Here is a 17,456-nt window from a genome sequence, read left to right as displayed (position 1 = left end):
TCAAGAGAGACTGTATTTTAGGAAGATGCCAGAGCAAAGTCAAGAGACCTGCTTCAGCTAGGAAAAGACAGAAGTGGAGTGAACAGAGAAAAAGTTAAGGAGTTTGTAGTGGTGCCCCCTGTTCTCAAAAGAAAGAGAAGAAAAGAAGATCTCTGTTCTTAGACCCTTGGCCCCAGGGGAAAATGGGAAAATGGGGGGGGACTGTGGTCCCCCCAAAAAAAAGAAAAAACTAAACTGTTGTTTTCTCCCCTCTTGGCAGGGCATCCTTAAAAGAAAAAATCCTAAAAGCAGTCTGTCCATCCATATATTAGTAGTGAGAACACTGTGCATAGAAAAGAAAGAGTCACTTATAGCAAACTTTTTTCTCCAGGCAGTGCCATGTGTGACATAGAAACACAGGATGTAGCAGCTGTGTTTTCTGAGGCGGTCTGTGGCACAAGAGAAACTCCTGTCTCCCTCAATAAACTAAATATCGATTGTTCAGAGGGTGGAAACCTGATTGGCGTCCAGATTGTGTCTCACTGTAGTTTGTTAGAGTTAGGTGGTGGGAAGAGGAATGTTTTGCAAGGTTTTCATCTTAATCTTTATATGCTTTTCTTTTCTTTTTCCTTTCTTTCTTTCTTTCGTAATAGTAGCTTAATAAAGTTTTTTTCTGTTATTAAGCTTAGGCCTGCTTTGCTCTGTTCTCAATTCCATTTCACAGCATTCAATCAAGAGATTATATTTTCATAGGGTCACTGGCATTGTGACAGTGTCAAACCATGACAATAACACTCTCCAGGAGCCAATTCTATTTAACAGGTGATAAAAGACACGCCTCGTGATTCAGAATAACATCAGCCCCTTGTGAGATGTTCCGCCCAGGAGGAGGAGCTAGGCATTCCCACCTGGATAAATCCAGGGATTTCTAGACAGAGAGGCAGCCTTTGCACAGGTTTCCAAGAAGACACAGAAACCACATCTGCCATTCCAAGAGGACTGCAGCCACTCCAATTTGACTGCTACCAGCACATAGGCCAAAAGGATGTCAGGTTGTATTCTGACTTTGTCAGTGGTCTTCTTTTCTATCATTGCATGTATTTTTGTCTTTTTTCCCTTTTCCCAATAAATTGTATTTCTGACTTGGAGTCTCTCACGGGTTTTGCTTTCAAACCAGAACATCCAGCCAAAGACATTGCCCTTTGTGATACAAATCCAAGTGGCAGGCACCCAAATGCTCTCGAGTCACAGCTGAAGGCCTGCATCTGCACAGGATATTTTGGCTGCCCCACTCCCCCTTTGCTATTTCCTGCAAATGCCATTGCCCATTCTGCCTCAACTGGAAGTGCCACAGATGTGCCAAACAGGGCCCGTGGGCCGTATGCCAAAGGCAGTGTGGTCTGGAGAGGATGAATGAAGAAGAGCCTTCTCCACTTACAAACCATACCAAAGGAGCCATAAGGATGTCTTAGCACCAATAAAAGACAACTGGCAATTCAGAAGGAAATGTTTTGTGAAGGGGCCAGAAGGAGGGGAATCTTCCAAATGACTTGATGTTTTGAAAATTTATTTAATTATAATCCTATCTATAAACCTATACTACAAAACTACTTAACAATCCTACTCTAGAGTCCTACTCTACATTCCTACTCTAACTTGGTGGTAATATCTTAGTTGTTAGATTCTTGTCTTCTTTGTCTTCTTCTTCTTCACTGAGCTGATGAGTGGTGCCAGGGTGGATGCTGGCTTGGCTGCTGTTACAAATGGATGCTAATCCACAGGAAAAAAAAACAACAAAGAACAGTGAACCATGAGTTTCCAAACTCAGTGCATCACAGACTCAATCAGGATTCCTCTAACTCCTAGAAAGACCCAGAAAGTAAACCAACGGGACCATCTGCTCCCTAGTCGTCATGTGCAGGACCTTGCCATCACAGGCAAACTGGCCCAGAATCCCACTCATCCATTTACTCTGGTTTCTCCATCTTGCCGGGATTTTTGCCCTAGTACTCTAGAAATGGTGCTTTCTGTCCCTGGGGTTTCATCCTTTCAAGAAGCTCCAATGACTCCTGTAGGTCCCTTGGAAAGACAGGCACTGCTCCAGCAGCGAGCTGCTCTTTCAGGTGCACAGCATCATTTTGGTAGCACACTCAATGCTGCTCCTTAGTGCCCAAGCATCAGAAACATTCATTTTTCCTCCAGCATTCTATTTGTTCTTATTTGCTGTCCTCAAAGTGACAGACCTGGGGAAACATTTATATCTTACACTGCTCCCGCAATTATTCACCAAGAGTTTGGGAGACTCGCTGCTGGACACAAAAACACACACACACAATCACTTCATGAGCATGTTATTGGATTTCCTGGCTGTGGAGCTATTTTAAAATGCTGCTGTGTTTGCCACTTTGGGATCAAACTCATATAATTTAATGGGTTTCACTGAGACACCAACAGGCCCTCAAGGCAGATACCGATTTCCCACAACAAATAGCTGATCTTGAAATAATTTAATGGGATCAAGAAGAAGTGACTTTGAGCTGCAGGTGCTGGGATGCTTATGGATATGAGCTTGCTGGGATGTCATGAAAAATGATGCCCAAAAGCAAGGCAGCCCCTGATCCAGCATTCCCAGGGGAGCACGAAGATGGGCAGTGAAGCGAGTGCCTTTCTTCCATAACTTCCCTTCCGTCCCATAAAGCAAGAGCTGTAAAAAGGCACCTTCATCCACTGGTTGTCACCCTCGTGGAAGTGTCCCACCAGCAGCCTGTGCAGCACTAGAGGCTGCACATCCACAGCATTGCCAATTTCCACAGGCACACAGAGCAGTGTCTGCCTTTCCATGCCCTGCCCCTCCTGTGCTGGATGGCACCTTCCTTCCCAGCAGGGCCAGCCGAGTGGTGCTGGGTCCTGCAGTTCCCTCTCTGCCACACAACCTGGCAGTCAGCCTGGGCCAGTTCCTCTCTGCCTGAGTGTGCCAGGCAGCAGATGGGGCTGGGACAAGTCCCTCTCAGCTGTCCTTGTTTGTGTGCCAGAAACCTCTAAGGGTGGGGTGGGGGCCCCTCAGAGGCTCACAGTGAGTCCCTCACAGCCCCTCCTGCCCACAGCCAAATCTCTCCAGAGTGCTCTGCCAGGACTGGCAGCCTTGGCTTCCTCCAACACCATTTCATGTCTCTCTAGCCTGCATTACTGTACTTCAGTTCTTTTGCCATTAGATAAAACTGAACACCCCACCAAATCAGGGCAAGAGAAACAGCCAGAAAACAGAGCACCTTTCCTCTCAGGAAATGCTCAGAGAGGTGGAGTTATTCAGTTTTGTGAAGAACAGGCCCCAGGGAGACTTTATTGCTGCTTTCCAAGATTTCAGAGTGGCTCTGAAGAAAGTGGGGACACCTTTTTTAACAGGGCCAGTTACAAGAGAGTGTGGTTGAATAGTTTTAAACATGGGGATCTAATCGGAGTAGGTCTAAGGAAGAACTTGTTTACTCAGAGCATGGTGTCTCCCTGGCACAGGCTGTCCCAAGAGCTTGTAGGTGCCTCCATCCCTGGAATCATTCCACTTCAGGTGGTAGAGGGCTCTGAGCAACCTGATCTCTTTAGAGATGTCCCTGCTCATTTCAGGACAGTTGGACCAAAGGACTTTGCAGAGCCCTGCCAGCCCAGCCCAGTCTAGCACTCCTCACTGTTTTCATTTGAACATCACCAAGATTGGAGGTGAGGAGGAAGGGGGCTCATCTGATGCCTCGGACCTCAGTGGAGGAGGAGCCCATCCCTCGGACACTGTTTCACCTCAGCCCCTTGGCATTTTACCTGCAGGAGCCTCTTGGCAGACCAGCGCTGCTCTTGGTCTGTCTGCAGGCAGCAGCTCAGGAAGTCACGCAGGTGAGACGAGAATCGGTTGGGCTTCCGCAGCTGTGGTCTCTCTCCTCTGGCTATCAGGAGTTCAGCCTGCAGGAAAAGGAAACACAAGGCTCCACCTGCTTCTTTCCCATCTGTAACTGCTCTCCCTGAGCCCAGTGTTTAAGCTCCACTCTGCAGAGCAGGTTCTGGTAAGATGCAGATGGTAAAGGAAAGATGACTTTCCTTTACCAACAAAAAGCCACGGCTTTTCCAACATCCCGCTGATTGTGCCTTGGCACTCAATTTCATTGACTGACCTAGTTAGTGGGAACTACATCAGCAAAGCATGTTTCCTTCTTGCAGGATTCACACCACCCTGACAGGCTTTTTGGAAGATGGACTCTGCTACACTAACTAACTCTACTATTTCCAAGGATTAGTACAGGAAAGGCATCTCTGCAGTTCTTGTTGGTCCCTTAAGCACAGTGGTCATAAACCAAAACTCATTGAGCTTCTTGTCCTCTTCTAGAAAACAGTGGTACATGGGAGGCAAGAAAAGAAATCCACCAGGTATTCCTCAAAGTAAGGAAACAAACATTTGGAATCTCATATTCAACACAGACCCTTTAAGATGCCTGCACAAATGTATTGGGATGAAAATGCCTGCTTGAGCACACAGGAGCCACCTGCAGCTCTGTCTCTTCAGCTGCAAGTTTCAGCCTCTTTATGTGGCAAAAGGAAACCTTTTCAAGGTCAAATCTGAAGAAGAAGTCAATGCATTAATGGCGTCCCCATCGCAAACAGTGTAGGTAAGAAGTGGGAAGTTTTGACAGGCTCTCCATGACACCAGACTGCACCCTGGTCTCTATAAAAATGCCCATCACAATAGTAACAGATCTGTGCTGGTGGCACTGAAATACATGGTGACCAAAAAGATTTTGTTATTATCCTCTTCAACTCAGAGGAAAATTTCCAAGCCTAAAACAGCAAGCACACTGCCCTGGAGTATAAATAATTATGGCAGCTTTCTTTCCTTTTCCCACACCCCCAGAGGTCACAAAGGGGGTTTTATCCCATCTCTCTGCAACTGAGCTCAGCCACTGGACATGGTGGGGAGCTGGAGTCCTCACTGTCCTCAGAACTGTGCAAGCCAGGGATGTCCCTGCTCCTGTGGTAAAGGAACACAGCACCGGCATCAACCGCCCACGTTGGGTCCCAGCCCCAGGCACCGGGCTGCAAGCTCATCAACTTGTTGAAGTACCCAGAAACAGCCAAGGGTTTAGTGTTACTGCAGTCAGAGAAAAACACATCCTCAACTTATCCAGGCCACCCACACACATGACTGAACACTGTACAGATGATTTGAAAGCCTGGAATTTTTGAAGACCCACAGGTCTTGGAAAAGATGCTACAGTATGGAGGAAAATCAATGTGCTGTGGTTAAAAAAAGAAAAAGAAAGCAAAACTTTTGGGGAATATGAATCGGGAAAACCTTACAAATAAATATGCCTGGCAAAAGATTTTGAGAATATGGAAACTGTAAGCGAGATTGAAATGAAAGTAAGCTTTGAGATAGTTACTAGCCTTACTTACTGAACAACTGGAAAACAATGGTAAGGCCATTGAAGGTAATCCCCTTTTGATTAAACTATACCCTCTGCTGGCAGACAGGTCCAAGGGTCAGAGCAGACCATACTAACTTGGCAGAAGGGGTCCAAAGACTAGTTTTTAGGGTTTAAAATGTAACACAGTATGGTAAAGTAAATGATTCTTATAGGCTGTAGATAAATGCTCTAGTGTTTGTATCTTGCTCTAGATTGGTTAGTGAAAATTTGAATATTCAGCACTGAAGATTTATTGTATTGTAACAGGAACTTCCTCACTCTTTCAGGTCTCTCTTTTGGGCTCCTCTTTCGGGCTTGCTCTGAGCTGTGGCTGGCAGCTCCAAGCAGGGCCCTGCACCCACGCCCTTTGCAATAAACTGAAAGTTCCAAGACCTGGCTTCAAAGATGTCTCGTCTCCCTCCATCCGGACAATCCTACCCACTGTAACTCCTACACAAAATTACTTGGGAATTCCTTTGGTGGTTGTTTATTTTTTCTTTTTCTTTTTCATTTTTTTTTTTCTTTTCTGATAAAATTGAATCTGGGAAGGTCTGACCTCAGTTTCTCAGGATATTTATCACATGTCTAACCTCTCCACTGAAAAATTCTTGACCTTCAGAGACAGAGCACCAACGGAGTTCAAAAAGCAAATGAGAAATGTCAGGCAGGCTGGAGGCCAAAATGGCAGGTTTCTGAACTGCCACTTCACTTCTGATGCAACCAAATGTACAGCAGATGCTGATGTGCTGCAGGGACATGTTTAGAAGGGGACCTTGGTGGAAGTGGTGCCAGCAGATGGCAATGGGATTTGTCCAATGGCACACAGGACATGGGACAGGTGAGAAAGACAGGTGGGATCAGAGAGTATTTGCACCTTACCGAAACAGGAGTTTCATTCCTGTGAGGAACTTCTCGTTCCACCATTTCGATGCCCACGATTCCAAAAGACCATATGTCCACTTTGGGGCCATACGGTTGACCTGTCAGGACTTCAGGCGCCATCCAGCCAGAAGTGCCAGCCACTGAGCTCCGTCTACGCTGCTCAGCGGTGAGCTGAGCAAAGAGGCCAAAGTCAGCTGTGGAGAAATAAACATACCATGAAAGCCAGCTCAAGTTAGGAAACCAAGCAAAAGAATTCCCCACTCTCAGTCTATGTGTTGTTGAATCTCCTGGAGAACTGTCCATGCTTGGTTTCCTTGGGGCTTTAGCCAAGGACATATGAAATTGGCCGCTTCCAAAAAAATCCCAGTTTTTTTAACGCTGCTCACAGCAGTGGCCTTTATTCCCCTGAAGCTTTAGTTTGTGGCTCCCTCCCTCTGGAAGGGACACACACCAACCAACACCACTCTTGACTTCTCGTGGTTCCTTATACCTCTGTGCACATTACAACTGTGCCCTCAGCTCACAGCGGTGGGGCCCTGCACTGCCACCAGCACCATTTCTGGGGAGCTGGCAGCCACTCAAAGCAGCCCCTCACCCCACATCCCTGAACGCTACACCTGACCAGGAATATACTGACCCAGCTTGACAGAGCCATTGGTTCTGAGAAGAATGTTGTCACTCTTCACATCTCGGTAGATCACGTGGTTCAAGTGAAGAAAATCCAGTCCTTGCAGGCACTGAGAGGGAAAACAGAAACAGGAGAGCAAAAATTAGTGATGTGATTTCATCACACCAGAAAGGAAACAGCTCTAAAAGATTCCCTCTGCATGGGAATGACGAGTAATGGCAGAACACAGTGACATTAAGAGGAAGAGTTGCTGTTCCAACACTTGCAGAGCACGACCTTTCTAAGGAAAGGCATGTCAGCTTTTGAAAGAGCAACAGCACCTGCTGTTGTAGACTGTCCCCTGCAAACCTGCCAGGATGACTGCTGCTGCAGTGGATGTGCTTTCTCCATGCAGAGGGCAAAGGAGGGGTTTGGCCAAGAAAGAAAAAGTCCCTCTCTCTGGTGTGAAGTGGATCACTTTTGGGTGGGAGGCTGCATGATAAAGGTTTTGTTGCTGGCCTCAGCACTGATGTAAAGTATAACATCAGTCAACTTCCTGAAGCAAAGAGCATTTTGGCTGCACTACTGTTCTTTTCAGTTGAGGACTGTGAGAACTGAGTCTCTCTTTGTTTCTCAGCTGATCATTTCAAATCCTGCTACCAGCACTTTTGCTTTTACAGGCAAGGAATTCAGTGCAGACAGGCTCGAGATAAAAGTTTAGAGAGGCAAGGTGGAGAAGAGCAAATACAAATACAGTAGGCAGAGCGAGAATACAACAGCAGGAGAGAAGAGTACAAGAACTGAGTACAGTGAGTGCAGGGGCACTGGCAGGCAGTTCCCTTGAGACGCTTTTATGTACCTATTGCTCACCAATTATATAGAAAGAAAGCCTGGCACATGAAATCACTCCAGTTCCGAACCCCTGTTTCCCAGACAATCCTGCCCAAGCCCTCTGAAGCACAGGTGGGTTCCCTGACCTCCCGACTGATGGCTGCTATCTCCTCTTCAGACAGGTAGGTCTTGCTGATGACATCGCTCAGAGTGCCTCCATCCATGAACTCCATAACCAGCCAGAATTGATTATCCACAAGGTAGCTGAAAGAAGGAAGCAAGAGCATGGAGGTAAACATGCATGGTTAGTTTGTTTTCTTGATTCTTATTTCCAAGTCCCTTTGTGACAAGGACAGAATAAAGGGAATAGACATTCCCTCTAGGCTGTGCATTTTTTGCAACCTGTCTCAAGAAGAAAGGCACAGCTTTGAAAAAGGAGAGGCCTTAAATAGCCAGCAAGTAAAAACTGCAGTTTAGGAACAGATAAAAAAGCCTGTCCCACTGCATGTTTCTGGAAATAACCACCTAGTCTTCCTGGCATGCAAAGCAATGGAAAAGAGGGGACACAATCCAAGGAAAATCCATGTTAGTTTACCCGGATGTAAGAGGACTGTTGAAAAAATCAAGCCCCAAAATAATGTGGTGGCTGTGAACTTACAGCCTATTAATTTAGTTAGATATGACTGATGCAGGTTTTTGAATAATTTTCAAACTATGTGTGCCAGGGAATACTCCTGCAGACAAGACGCATTCTCTTCCCATCCACTGGACATGAGTAGAGCAGTAATAATTCACCAATAATTACAGCTCTATTTTCTGCCAGTGAACAACCTTGCATGTTTGCAATATGTAAAAAACATTTACAACAACTCACCTGTCAAAATAGTTGACGATGTTGGGATTCTTATTTATCTTCATGACCATGAGTTCATTGACTTTTAGTTCCTTCTTCCTCAGTCCCTGGAGATTTATTTTCTTTATGGCCACCTAAAATGACATTGAAAACCAGTAACTTGAGAAGTTGGTGGCACAAGACCACCTGGAGCGAGTAATTTTGCAATGACACAGCGATCTGTGCCAAACTGCCTTGTGATCAGGCATTGCAGTAATTAGGAACTGACATTGCAATAGCCCATTGCTCCGCTCCCTTGGGGGCCAGTAACAGGACATGTGGCCACTAAGGTTTTGCCGTGAACACTTGGTGACAGTGGTGTCTAAACTATCACCCACAAATCTCTGAGCCCACTCCCTGCTGCTTTGTATGGGATTCAGAAGAAGTAATCCATGCCTGAATACTCTGTGGCTACATCCTGGGCTATGGGCAGGGCTTTCGGCTTCTAGGGATGCCTTGCAGATCTCTCCCTTTGTGCAGTTCCCAAGTGCAGCACTGCAGGTGGCTAAAGAGCTACCAGTAACTTTCAGATGTATTTGCTGGCAGCCAGAAGTGAGAATTCAGGACTCTGAAGCTGTAGCCCCAAAGAGCAGTGAGATGCTCTAAGGCACCTCCTTTGTTTTAGCAATTGAGAGCGAGTGAGCACATCCTTCTCTGAAATGGAGTGCTGCCCTGCATGACTTCCTTCTGGCAGCTGAGAAGGACAAAGACTGTCCCCAATGTATTTTGCAGCCTGGTACCAGTCTGTGTTTCTTGTGCCTCTTCAGCACAGCTCTACCCAAAGCTCTGGCCACAGCTGCCCACACCAGAGGGGAAAGCCCTTGAGTGCAGCAGAGTCTGTGGGGGATGTTGACATTTACCTCTATTCCTGTGGCTTTGTTGAGTGCTCTAACCACAAATCCAAAAGTCCTAGAAACAAAAAAGCAGCAAAGAAAGGAGAAGCCATTGAGATCTCACAGTGAAAGCCAGCCCACACAGGAGATCTCTGCTGTAAATGCTTAAGACCTGCAGGATGCAGGAGGGCTCTGCCAGAAGGCAGATGATGCATTTTCCTCTCAAGTGCATGGGCACTGGGCCTGTCCCTGAAGTGTTGGGGTTTACTGCCTCAGCTCCTAAAGAGAGCTCCTTCTTTCATCTCAGGTTTCAGGTTCTAAACTGTGCAGTTTTCATAGTTTCCATCCTGACCATGGAGAATTTCCTTCAGCAAACTCTTGGAAAAAAATGTTCCTGAGAACTGTTATCTGACAGCTATCAGGGAGTAGGTTGCTCTTTCAGGCAAGCAAGTTTCTTGCCCTTTTATTAGTGTGGCTGTATGATTTGGAGAGATACAGAAATGCTAAGGAAATTAACAGAGAACTGTCCCACACTTGAGAGACAAGGAGATCTTCCAGGTTCTGTTCCTTGCTGAAGGCAAGAGACCTTGGCAGCACGGATGTGTCTCTGACAACACCTTCAGGGCACACTCACAAATTCTGAGCAGCACTGAGAGATGGGACAATCTATCCCCAGTGTGTGAACATGGCCATAGATGTCTGTTTGCAGCTGGCCTGACTTCACACTGCATAGATATTCCACCAGAAAAACACCTGGCCCATGGTTATGGAGAAGTAACTGTGGTTGGACTCACCCACTGCCAATATATTCCAGTTCAGAATATTTCCCCACAGGATTTTCCATGTTCACTATTTTCCCTGAGGGAAACAAAATGCAAGATGCTCACTTTAAAGCAAAGACCCCAGCTTCCAGGAAATGCAAAAGGCAGCCCCAGAGCTTGGAGCTTTGAACTTCTTGTGGTTTCCTGGGTAACAACATCAACCAGGCAGATGGCTCTGCAGCGCAAGTGGCCAGCACAGAGACTGATTTTCTACAGCAGTTCCCATGGGGAAATGTCTCTAAATGTCCCTGGGACACCAAACTCAGGAAAACCATTTGGTACAGCTATGCTGAAACATGCACACAATACACTGTCCCTCAGAGAAGAAATACAGCCGACGTACTCAGTTGCTCCAGGGAGTCATCCTTGTTCTCCTGTTGCTGAGCAGCGCTGGAGATGAGCAAATGGCCCCGGTTCCACTTCTCAGGTTGGGGAGCAAAGGCTCCTTTAGACAATGCTGCTCCTGCAGCAGGTTTGACAAAGCCCTTGTAGATCTGGGACAAGAAATGAGTTCATGTAAGAAAGGTGCCTGGCAGAGATTAACCTGAGATCCCACTTCAAATGCAAGCCCTTAGGAAGGTGCCACATGCAGAGCTCTTAAATGGGTTTTTTCTGATGTCCACTTCTCAAACTGGATGGGTCAAAACCAAAGGCTAGCTCTACTCAAGTTCATGGCCAGATTCATGTTCCATTTTCATGGATTTTCTGAAGGATCACTGCCACAATGGCCATTCTGCTTCCTCTCAAGGATTCCTTTCCCCCTCCAAGGGATTCAGACACACGTGCAGCTCCTTGTTCAAATGTTCTGCCTCCTCCCACTGTGTCCTCTTTTCCTGCACCATCTTCAGGTCATGCTCAACCTGTAGCAGCTTTGGTGGGGACAGTTCCTGTACCTCATGCCAAGCCTGGGGCTCTTCATTGCCACCCATTTGCTGCAAGTATTTGTAGGCTGCCCGGTGAGATGTCAACACTTTCACCTCAAGTTAAACAGAAGAAAGCAGTCAGAGACTACGGCTTATCTCTGTCAGTCAAGAGTCATTGACTGTGAGGAAAGGGAAAGAACAGATTTACAAGGGGTACAGACAGCTTCTTTCAATCCTCCCTCTGGGTCACCATGCTCCCCTGTAAAAACACCTTAAGAAACAAGGAGAGCAGGAACAGGCCACCAGGAATCAATTTGGATGACTGCTGGCCAAAAGGCCAAAGGACAAGTCGCACTCTCCAGGGGAGCAGTTGAGATTCAGCACACCAGGAAATCCTTCAGAGTGAGTGTGATACACACTACAGCAGGATGGCACTCAGAGGCATCACCTCACTCCCTGCAGCTCTGCACTGGAAAGGCAAGAAGGGCAGAAACCACCAGTTTGGTGACTGCAGTGGCTATCCCTTTTTAACTCACTTGCTCTTGCAGATCCTGAGAGAGAGAATTAAGCTTTTCTCTGATGATTTTAATTTCTTCCTCCTGCCTCTTCTCCTTTGCTTTCATCTTACTGTGAACATTCTGAAACTCCGTGTCCAGCTGTTCCTTAAAGTTCTGTAAAATACAAGAGAGAGGATCTTTCACGAGTGGAGTGGCTGCCACTCTTTCCCTCACCTGGTTTTGTTGATTGCCCCTCTGCTGATGGAGATTCATGTCCTCTTGAATTCTTCTCGTGTCTTCCTTGTTCCCCTTCTTCATGTCCACGATGGCACTCTGAGCTCCGGGCAGCTCTGCTTGTGACTCTGCCTTGATGTTCTGTACATACAAATGCAGGGCAAGTGACTGGGAGCTGCCATCAGGCTCAGCTTTTTCCTCTTGCAGCCTCAAAATCACATTTATTCAGCCACTTCTTTCTGCTGCCCTACCCACCTCTGCTTCCAGTGTAACCCTCCCGTCCCAGTGCTGACTTTGGCAGATTCCAAGGCTCTGTGCTTTCAGTGCCTCCGTTTTATGCCCCTCTTCCTGCCCTTCCCTCTGACACCTGGCGAGTCAGGCTTACCTGGCCTTTCTCCTGTGGCTCTTTCACCTGCTGCCTGAGCTGCTCTTCCTGCTCTCGGGCTGGGAGCAGCTCTCCCCGAGTCTGCCATGGCATCTCTGGCAAAGCAGGCTGCTCCTGCTCTTTCTCTGGAAGGACCTGCACAGAAAGCCAGAGAAGATGGGTTTCAACTTTCCATATGACATTTGTGGGCCAAGGCTCAAGGACTGATGGGCTCACACGTTCCCAAAGCACTGCAGTGCTGCAGCTCTCCTGCGTCATTCTCTCCCTGTGGAGAGGCACAGATGCCAAAGTGACCCTGGCACTGCAATCAGGGGCTGAAGGTCCAACAGCCTCTGAGGCAGCTGACAGGGAAGCTGTGGCATTTCTCAAGGGTCTGCTGAGGACCTCCCTCTGCTTCTTCCATGCTCTGTTTGTCTTTCAGTAGTGACTGACACCCCACCCTGTCCCACAGCTCCATCCTGGCTCTGCAGGTGGCTTCCTGGGTGAGCTCAGCCCTTGTGAGAGACACTTCTGGAGTTCATGTTCTCTTCACCACCTAAAATATGGAATTCTTCCACCTCTCTGGGACAGGCAGAACATTAAAGCATTAACTGGGGGCTTCAGGAAGAAGAGGCTGGAGAAGGAAACCATGTCTGAGGGGAAAAAAACACCACATCTGGAGGAGGAAACAGCTCTGCCTGCTCAGAATTGGTCAATGTCTTTAATCCTGTCCTGAAAGAGATGCTTTAGGTGAACTTTGCACCTCCAACTGCTTTAGACCAGAGCCAAGAAGATTCAATTATGCAAATGTTACATAGATAGATAGATAGATAGATAGATAGATAGATAGATAGATAGATAAATAGAAGATAGAGAGAGATAGAGAGACAGATAGATCTCACTCTTATAATCTCTCTTTACTATAATTTCCATTCCTATACACATCAACACTTGGTAGCCATTGCCCCAGCCAGCAGCAATCCCGAGAGTGCTCTCCTGTTCCTTCAATAAACCACACTCTCAGGGAATTTAGAGCATTTAGATCCTTATGGAATACAATCAGATCCAGAGCATTGCACTGGGAACTGCACTCTTGCAGCATCTGTGCTTGGCCAAGTGCTTCTCTTGGACTCGACCACACTGACAATGCTAAAGGGGCTGTAAGCAGAAATAAAGCCCAGCCCCTCCCAGCTCCTCTGATCTCTGGGGACCAGCTGGAATGCAAGGGCATTGATTTCCTGCTCAATTCCCAAACACCACACCTACTGGTTCCCTGGGTTGCAAAAAGACACAGGGACTGTTAATAAGACAGCAAAGAGCAAGGGCCTGTTGACTGGCCTGGCACCAGAACAGCTCCCTGTCCCAAACAATGTGTCATGCAAAAATACTGCATCCTCCAGAAGGGCCCCCTTACACAAGAAAAAGCAAGGAGAATCTTTACAAGTGCAGGAAAAGGACAGAAAATATGGAGGAAAATCAACTTACATAGCTAAAAGACAAGAAAATGAAGAAGACTTCTCTTCCTACCAAAGGAACAAAGACAGGAGAGCCACAGATGCCAGAGGAAAATACACTTGGATAAAGTGAGGGGATATTTGCTGAGGAAACAGCCCTGGTGGTGAGCACTGTCACATATGGAACCATGGAAGTGTGCCTGAAGGTCCCTCACGAGGCTCTCGTTGTCCAGGCTGAAACTCCCTCAGCACCTCCTCCTTGGCCTTGCGCTCCACACCCTTCCCCAGCTCCCGTGTCCTTCTCTGCACACGCTCCAGCCCCTCAAGGACTTTCTGCTTCACAGGGGCCCACAAGTGGACACAGCACTCCCAGCTCTGGCCGCAGCGCTGCCCAGCCCGGGGGGACGGTCACTGCCCTGCTCCTGCTGCCCCACTGCTGCTGACACAGGCCAGGATGCCCTCGGCCTTCTTGGCTACCTGGCCAGGCGCTGGCCCACCTTCAGCTGCTCTTGACTGCCCGAGCCACAAAGTTGCTCACAGGACTAAAAACACAGCATCCGCCATTTCAAGACGTCCTTCCTCTTCTGAGCACACTAGACTGCAGTCAAGCACTTGCAGCTTCACCCTGCCTCCAGGCTCCAATGCACTTTCCAAACCTCAGACTATACCAAAAACTGCAACAACAGAACCTTGCTCCTTGTGCTTTTTTCCTCACAACAGGGCTCCACAACTACACACTTTGTTTCTGTGGCCACAGGTCTTGTCCCCCACAGATTCATGGACAACACACTCGTCTCCTTCCATCTTATCAAAAGTCACAAGACAGCTGGGCCACACACTTCTTAGAACTGAATAAATACTCAAGAAAGCTGAAGAGCAATTTCACCAGCCAAACACATGTTTCCACTAAGAGAAAGCAAACAAAGCAAACAAACAAAGCTCCAGCACTGCCATGTGTGGCCTTGGCCACGCCCTGCAGAAGCCAAGAGACAGAGCTCAGCGCTTCACTGTGCCGAGCAGCCAGATGCTCACCCTGAGGCAACAGGCTTTGGTGCCTCAACCTGACAGGTCCAAGGCCAGTTTCCAGCTGGAGCTCACTGCCTGCAGGAAATCGCTGGCTCCTGGCAGGACTCCAATATTCAGCATCCCCAGCCAGCAACAGCAAGAGCTGGCTGGTCAGGAACTTGCAGCTCTGCCTTGCACTAAAGACAGCACCACCCACAACTGGTACTTACTGTCTCCGAAGATTCAGGCTCTGCTGTGACCATTGATGGAGACTCGCGGTCATACTGTTCAATTTGCTCCTCTTTGGCTTCTTCTCCAGTAGCAGAGGGAGCCAAGGCAGACACTGCTGTTGCCTCCGTCATCTGGGGCAAGAGAAAATCATAAGGATCAAGCCATTACCTATCATTTATAACCTCCTTTCTTCTCACATCTAACACCACATCTTCCAAGGCGAAATCATAAAATTTTAGAGCGATGGGATTCTAAGGCACATCAATCAGATTTAAATGTGCCAATTCAACAGAACTGCATATAGATGTGTAGTTGATATTCCTCCCTGTCTGCCATCAGCAAGCAGGGTAGTCTCAGGAATGCAGAGCTTTTAGCTTTTGAAAGCTCTGAAATGGAAAAGAAAGAAAGAGACAGCTACACCTTTGCTATTCCTGCTGCAGACATGGAAACCTACAACTGGATCAGAATATCATTCAGTGCTGGAAAAGGGCAGGAAAGATGGAGGAAAATCGAAGCATCTTTGCTTGTTGGAAAATGAGAAAATCAACAGGGCTATTCCTCTATAAAGCCAGCAAAACAAAAATGCAACCAACAAGCAGCAGGGAGTGTCATTGATGCCAGTGTCAAAAGCATTCGGATGTAGTGAGGACATGTTTGGCAGGGAAACAGCCCTGGTGGTGAGCACTGTCACGTATGGAACCATGCAAGTGTGCCTGAAGGTCCCTCACGAGGCTCCTGTTGTCCAGGATGAAACTCCCTCAGCACCTCCTCCTTGGCCTTGCGCTCCACAGCCTTCCCCAGCTCCCGTGTCCTTCTCTGCACACGCTCCAGCCCCTCAAGGACTTTCTGCTTCACAGGGGCCCACAAGTGGACACAGCACTCCCAGCTCTGGCCGCAGCGCTGCCCAGCCCAGGGGGACGGTCACTGCCCTGCTCCTGCTGCCCCACTGCTGCTGACACAGGCCAGGATGCCCTCGGACTTCTTGGCTACCTGGCCAGGCGCTGGCCACCTTCAGCTGCTCTTGACCGGCACCCCTGCATCCTTTTGGCCCATAAAGGAGCCCCACCACAAAGTTGCCTGTTTGACTTCAAATACAGCATCCCCAGGTCAAAAACGTCCTGCCTCTTCTCAGCCAAACAAGACAGTAATCAAGGACTTGCAGCTTCACCCCCACCCTAGGCCCTAATGCCAGTTCCAAAGCTGTGGCTTCATGGCAAAAGGCGTCCACAGAAACTTGCCACTTCTGCTTTTTGCCATACAAGGATCCTTCCCAATGAGGCACTTGGTTTCTTTGGCCACACCCAACAAGAATGGCACCCCACAGATTCATGGACAGCACAATCATCTCCTTGCAGCTTAGAATAGAGAATGTACAAGTGAAGAACTACTCCAGAACACTGCAGAACACTTCCACAAGCCAAACACACATTTCCACAAAGGGAAAACAAACAAACCAAGCCTTGCCACCGGCAGCACTGCCACGTGCGCCCTTGGCCATGTCACTGCAGAATCCCAGAGACAGAACTTCACTGAGCCAAGCAGCCAGAATTTCAGCCAGAATCCCCAGCTCTTCAGTGCCTCAAGGTGACAGGTCCAAGGCCAATTTGTAGCTGGAGGTCACTGCCTGCAGGAAATCGCTGGCTCCTGGCAGGACTCCAGCACTCAGCATCCTCAGGCAGCAACAGCAAGGGGTGGCTGGTCTTAAAATTGCAGCTCTGCCTTGCACTAAAGACAGCACCACCCACAACTGGCACTGCACTTACTGGTTCAGAAGATTCAGGCTCTGCTGTGACCACTGACGGAGACTTGCAGTCATGCTGCTCAATTTGCTCCTCTTTGGCTTCTTCTCCAGAAGCAGAGAGAGAAAGGGCAGACACTGCTATTGCCTCTGTCAGCTGAAGCAAGAGAGAAGCATGAGCAACAGGCCGTTATCTATGTCTTAGAACCTCCTATCTTCTCACTTCTACCACCTTGTCTTCCAAGGAGAAAACATAAAATTTCAGAGCAAAATAATTCTAAGCCACACCATTCAAATTAAAACGGGCCAAATCAACAGAACTGCATATGGATATGTAGCTGATATTCCTCCCTGGCTGCCATCAGCAAGCAGCCTTGTCTCTGCAATGCAGAGCTTTTGTCTTTTGAAAGGTCTGAAATGGAAAAGTAGGAAACAGACAGTTACGCCTTTGCTATTTCCACTGTAGACATGGAAGCCTCCAACTGGATCAGAATCGCATCCAGTGCTGCAAAAGAGCAGGAAACATTGGGCAGAAGCTTCTTTGCTTGTTGGAAAATGAGAAAATCAACCGGGCTTTTCCTATACTAAACCAGCAAAACAAAAATGCAACCAACAACCGGCAGGGAGTGTCACTGATATCAGCATCTAAAGCACTGGGATGCAGTGAGGGAGTGTTTGGTTGGGGAAAAGCCCTTGTAGTGAGCTGAGGGCCAAGTTCTAGCTGTCACTGCCTACAGGAAATGGCTACGTCCTGCAGGACTGCAAGCAACAGCAAGAGCTGGCT

The 17,456-nt window shown here is 47.8% G+C and overlaps 2 protein-coding genes across 2 annotated transcripts; both read right to left on the bottom strand.

Moving 5' to 3' along the window:
• Nucleotides 1–5,467: 5,467 nt before the first annotated feature.
• On the bottom strand, nucleotides 5,468–8,707 carry LOC146763586 (serine/threonine-protein kinase PAK 3-like). The gene is made up of 4 exons (XM_085567552.1): nucleotides 8,615–8,707; nucleotides 7,887–8,004; nucleotides 6,940–7,039; nucleotides 5,468–6,496 (listed from the first exon to the last, which is right to left on the bottom strand). Exons 1-4 carry the CDS (start codon nucleotides 8,662–8,664, stop codon nucleotides 6,126–6,128), a joined length of 639 nt encoding a protein of 212 aa, XP_085423678.1. The 5' UTR covers nucleotides 8,665–8,707; the 3' UTR covers nucleotides 5,468–6,125.
• Nucleotides 8,708–8,722: 15 nt separating this feature from the next.
• LOC146763585 (uncharacterized) lies at nucleotides 8,723–14,852 on the bottom strand. The gene is made up of 3 exons (XM_085567551.1): nucleotides 12,266–14,852; nucleotides 11,686–12,021; nucleotides 8,723–11,263 (listed from the first exon to the last, which is right to left on the bottom strand). Exons 1-3 carry the CDS (start codon nucleotides 12,521–12,523, stop codon nucleotides 11,030–11,032), a joined length of 828 nt encoding a protein of 275 aa, XP_085423677.1. The 5' UTR covers nucleotides 12,524–14,852; the 3' UTR covers nucleotides 8,723–11,029.
• Nucleotides 14,853–17,456: the final 2,604 nt, after the last annotated feature.

Source organism: Lonchura striata, chromosome Z (assembly GCF_050655825.1).
Source record: "Lonchura striata isolate lonStrDom1 chromosome Z, ASM5065582v1, whole genome shotgun sequence".
Classification (NCBI taxonomy): Eukaryota; Metazoa; Chordata; class Aves; order Passeriformes; family Estrildidae; genus Lonchura; species Lonchura striata.
This window is presented reverse-complemented; position numbering and strand designations above follow the sequence as displayed.